The sequence below is a fragment of the Netta rufina genome (assembly GCF_964035555.1).
Source record: "Netta rufina genome assembly, chromosome: 2".
Classification (NCBI taxonomy): Eukaryota; Metazoa; Chordata; class Aves; order Anseriformes; family Anatidae; genus Netta; species Netta rufina.
Genome location: NC_140124.1, coordinates 19678657 through 19683319, shown reverse-complemented (window position 1 = coordinate 19683319; position 4663 = coordinate 19678657). Strand labels below are relative to the sequence as shown.

Below are 4663 nucleotides of genomic sequence, written 5' to 3'. Positions count from 1 at the left end.
CTGTACAAGTAAAAAGACACCCTTTACCAAAAATAGAATTCCACATTTATTTACTGGTTTCAGATGAGGCAGCTTTTCCCAGTCCTGGGGTCGCAGGCGGACCTCAGCCTTTGCAAACCGGAGAAAAACGAGTAAGTGCAACTGCTCTTAGAAAGAGACACCCCTACACCCGAAAACAAAGCTCCCGAAAAGTAGGCTGCTGCCACATTGAATTATAGTGAACCCTTACTGTGCAACCATGTAACTTAACAAACTTTAACTGAATTAACAGTTAGACTTCCATTTTCGAAATCTAGTGCATAAATTTAATGGCTCATTCTAATATTTATTATTCAACCTTTTGACATTTATTTGCAGCAGTTGAATTGAGGTACTGGTGCATTATTAGCATTTAAACAGTAAAGTGTTCCAGCTCTACCATAATAACTGAGTTTAACTTGAGTCTTTAGCCTGAAGTACTCTGTGGAATGTAACCCCAAAAAAAAAAAAAAAAGTAAAAAAAAAAAAAAGCACCAACCAACCAACCAAAAACAAAAACAAATGAAACAGTAAAAAAAAATAAAAAAATAAAAAAGACCCAAAACAAAACAAAAACCACGGTTGTAACGGTAAAGAAAATAGTAATCCGGTTTCTGTCTTCACAATGTGATAAAACAGGATTCCAAAAGCGTGTATAGCATTAATGGGCTGGTACAAACCATCCTGCAGAGTTTAAAAACGTAAGAAAGTTAAAGGTGGTTCAAGAAAATATTTTCCAAACTATTTTATTAATTAAATTTCCTGAATTTGTGGCTAGGTGGAAGAGGTATTGCAGAACCGCCCAGCTGCCATTTCCATACAGGATGGGCCTTGTGAGGTGGTTGGGAATCCTTAGTGGTGTTTAAGGAATAAGCTGGCAACAAATCCCCATCATTGCCAATAATTAGTGATGGTGGACAGGGAAAATTTGCCATGAAATTAAATGGCCTTTTCACTGCTGATGCTACATTGCTGGCTACCCTTTTGCGTCTATTGTTAACTGTAAAATCATCCAGTGTTCCTTCATGTGTCTCAATTTTACCTGTAGGACGTGGGCTTCGAGCTGATTTCAAATTTGGTTTGACTGGAGGAGTCTGCAGTACAGGTCGCTTTCCCAAAACCAGTGTCCTGTAATTTTTTCTCACCCTCGCTCCAAATTTATACTCCCCATCCTCAGGTTTTGGAGTACCTAAAGTGCATGAGAGGACCTGACTCTGAGTCAGCGGGTTTAAGGAAGTGGTTTCTTTCTCAGTGCATGCAGAATCTTCCTTGGCTGTTAATAAAGCGTCCTGGTTATTACTCTCAGTCACACCGTAAAACTCATCCTTAGTATCATTGCACTCACACTTTAGCTTATGTGTTGTAAGGTCAGGCTCATACTCGTCGTTCGCACTGCTGTCCTCTATTTTGATTTTAATGCTGTGCAGGAATGGCAATGCCTTATTGCCTGTATCAGTGCACTGGAGCTCAGCTGCTGCTGCCCCTGGAGAAGCAGCATCCTCCTCAGGATCAGTTTGTAAAGAGGGCAAATCCGTGGCAAATTCAATACAATGAGGGATTTTGGAATCTTTCTCTGAATTTGCAGCCGCTGATGAAGAATCATTATTTAAGAACCTAGCAGCTATTGTATTGTTATCTGCACAGTGTGTAGTAGTTGCTTGAAGGCATTTCCTTGCCTCTCTGAGTATTCTTTGTTGTGGAAATGCATTGTTTGTCTTTGGGCTAGGTGAAGAGGCCCCCTTTGCAACACAGTTAATTGTTAGGTCAGTACTCTTGGCATTATTGGAAAATTCAGAGTGTGGGAATGTGAGCTCAGATACCCTATCAGCTCTTATCTCCGCGAAGCAGCTCCCCAGGCCGCCGGAGCAGCACAGCAGCGCCGGGCCGGCGGGAGCCCAGCCGGGGCGGCCCCACTCCTCCGGCGGCTCGGGCTCGGCTCCGCCGGGAGCGGCGCGGAGGGCGGGCGGCCCGCCGGGCTCCGCCGGGGCCGGGGCCGGGGCCGGGACCGTGGCCGGGGCCGGGGGCCGGGGGGCGGCGGCGGCCAGATGGTACAAGAAGTTGGCGTGGACCACGCCGGGCGGGTTGCAGAAACTGGTGCGCCTGAAGCGGATGCTCTGCACGGAGACCTGGCTGGAGACCGAGCTGGAGTCGGAGTCCGAGGTGCTGTCCTCCTCCTCCTCCTCCTCCTCTTCCTCCTCCTCCTCCTCCTCCTCTTCCTCCTCCTCCTCCTCCTCCTCCGAGCTGCCCTCGCTGGACTCCGAGCCGCCGCTGCCCTCCTCGTCCTCCTCCTCCTCCTCCTCGTCCTCCTCCTCCGAGCTGCCCTCGCTGGAGCTCGACAGGCTGGAGCCGCAGTCCGAGTCGTGGGCGGCGCGGCCGGAGCAGCAGCTGGACTCCGAGTCGCTGCTGCCGCTCTCGGCGAAGCCGGCGGCGCCCGGCGGCCCCGGCGGCACCGGCGGCGGGGGCCCGAAGCCGGGCGGCAGCGGCAGCGGCAGCCGCGGGGCTCCGCGGGGCCGGCAGGGCCGCGGCGCTGCCAGGGGCCGCCGGGCGCCTCCGGGGGGGCCCAGCACGCCCGCGGCGGCGGCGGCGGCGGCGACGGCGGCGGCGACGGCGGCGGCCGCCCCGTGGTGGTGGTGGCGGCGGCGGCGGCGGCGGCAGCGGGCGGGCAGGGGCGGGGGCCCGGCGGCCGGGAGCCGCGGCCGAGCCGCGGAGGAGGCGGCGGCGGCGGCGGAGGGAGGGGGGCGGGCGCGGAGGGGCGCGCAGCCGCCCGCCGCCGGCGCCGTTTCATAGGGAGCGGGGGGTTTGCGAGGCGCCCGGGCGAGGTCTGGGTGGCTGTGGCCAGTGTATTTACTAAAAATGTGAGGTAGGTGAGAGGCCGGCAGCGAGGCGGCGGCCCCCGGCCGCAAGGCTTTCCTCCGGAGCGGCAGCAGGGGCCGGGGGGGGTCGCTGAGCCCCAGCCAAAGTTTGTTCTCCTTCCAGAAGCCGCAGAAGGGGTCGGCGGGAGCGGGCTCCGGCCGGAGGTCGCTGGAGGCCAGAGCCCGGCCGATTTTCCTCCGTTTCGTCTTGAGGACGCGCTCGGTTTTGCAGGATGTGTACAGGGCTTCCACGTCCTCTCTGGAGATCAGGGTGCATTTGGCGGCGTGGAAGGCGATGGAGTTGATGGCTTTGAGTTTCCTCAACTCCTCCAGGTCGCAGTGATGCTTTTTGACTTTTAAATGATCCATTCGCTTGTGCACGGTAGTTCTCGGGATGTTTTTGAGCAGGTCTGTAAAAACCTGGGAGAGTGCAAACATTTGCTTTCCTTTAATGATGAGGTAGCCGAGCCTCACGCCATCCACCTCTTCAAAACCCGACTTCAGGTCTCCCATTTCGTGAATTAAATTATTCCCAGCATTTGCAGAGAGAGAGAGAGAAGAAAAAAAAAAAAGGAAAAAAAAAAAAAAAAAAAGAAAAAGCCACACACACACAATCCTCAGCCAGATGCTGTATTTGTCTCAAGGCATCCTGCTAATAAAATGTAACAAAGGCTGTTATTCCTGGTGAATGAAGTGCCAAACTTTAGACGAAATTAAAAAAGAAAAAAAAATAAATTAAAAAAAAAAAGCCCGTGAGACTACAATCGGTGTATAATCTTAAAAATCAGGTTTGCCAAAGTGTTTCTCTAAGTTGCTGCTGAAGATCAGTACCTGTTCCCTTTCATTCCCTGCTTTTCCATTGGAAACTATGATAATGGAATGTGAAGGGAGGAAGAGAAAAGAAATGCAGCTGCTATTCCCGCCGCTGCTTTAGCTACAAATAAAATGACAGAGTGAAGTGAGCTCGTCCGGAGACACCTTCATCAATTAATTCCCCTAAAGCCAACGCTGATTGGACACTCCTGACAGGTGATGCAATAAAAATTGATATTCCACCCCTTCCCCCAAAAAATCTCCCACTAATTAGCATACCCTTATACTGCCACCTCCCCTCCCAAAGTAAATAATACAGTTAGTATATAAATCTTTCTATTAAACAATCTGAGCTCAAATACGCTCAGACCTCTCAGACTTCCTCCTCGCTAGCTCCAGACGAAGGATTTGCACGCTTTTTCCCGTGTCGTTTCGTGTATTTTCAGGCTCTTTTGGCCAAACGGTGCTCTTTTGTGCACGCCGTGGTTTTAAAGGACATAAGTCTGATCGTGGCGATGGAAAATTCTTCGGTAACGTAACCGTTTTCAGCTGGTATTTTCTTCTGCATTGTGCGGAAAGCGAAGCTTAGCGAAAACGTGCAGAACAGCCTGGTATTTCCCTTCCTGGAGCTCCGAAGTTAAAGGCTCGGCTGTTAACGAGAGGGAATACTTACATTTTCGAGTTTCTCTTGATTTTCCTCTTCTGCTTAATTAGCTTTTTACAGCCGGGGACTAAGGTTATTTTGCTGCCTGGATATCGCGGGTCCCCGCACCGCGACACTGTACCACTTTTAACCGAAATCCTGCCTGTAGTATTGCGGGAGGGGGGAGGAGGAGGACGTGGGCTCACGTCAGACCCATAACAAAGCATAGATAAGCCAGAAATGTATACACTTTTCACAATTAACCGCGCCGGATCACGAGCTGGAATGCCCTATAGTCCCCGAGCCCACGTCAGGATTCCTGCGTGCTGATTGCTTC

The 4663-nt window shown here is 51.7% G+C and overlaps 1 protein-coding gene across 1 annotated transcript; it reads right to left on the bottom strand.

Annotated features, from left to right (window-relative positions):
- Positions 1–767: 767 nt before the first annotated feature.
- Positions 768–3383, bottom strand: SKIDA1 (SKI/DACH domain containing 1; the record flags this gene model as incomplete). Its single annotated transcript, XM_084282184.1, has 1 exon — positions 768–3383. The coding sequence occupies one exon, from the start codon at positions 3381–3383 to the stop codon at positions 768–770; it is 2616 nt and encodes an 871-aa protein (XP_084138310.1).
- Positions 3384–4663: the final 1280 nt, after the last annotated feature.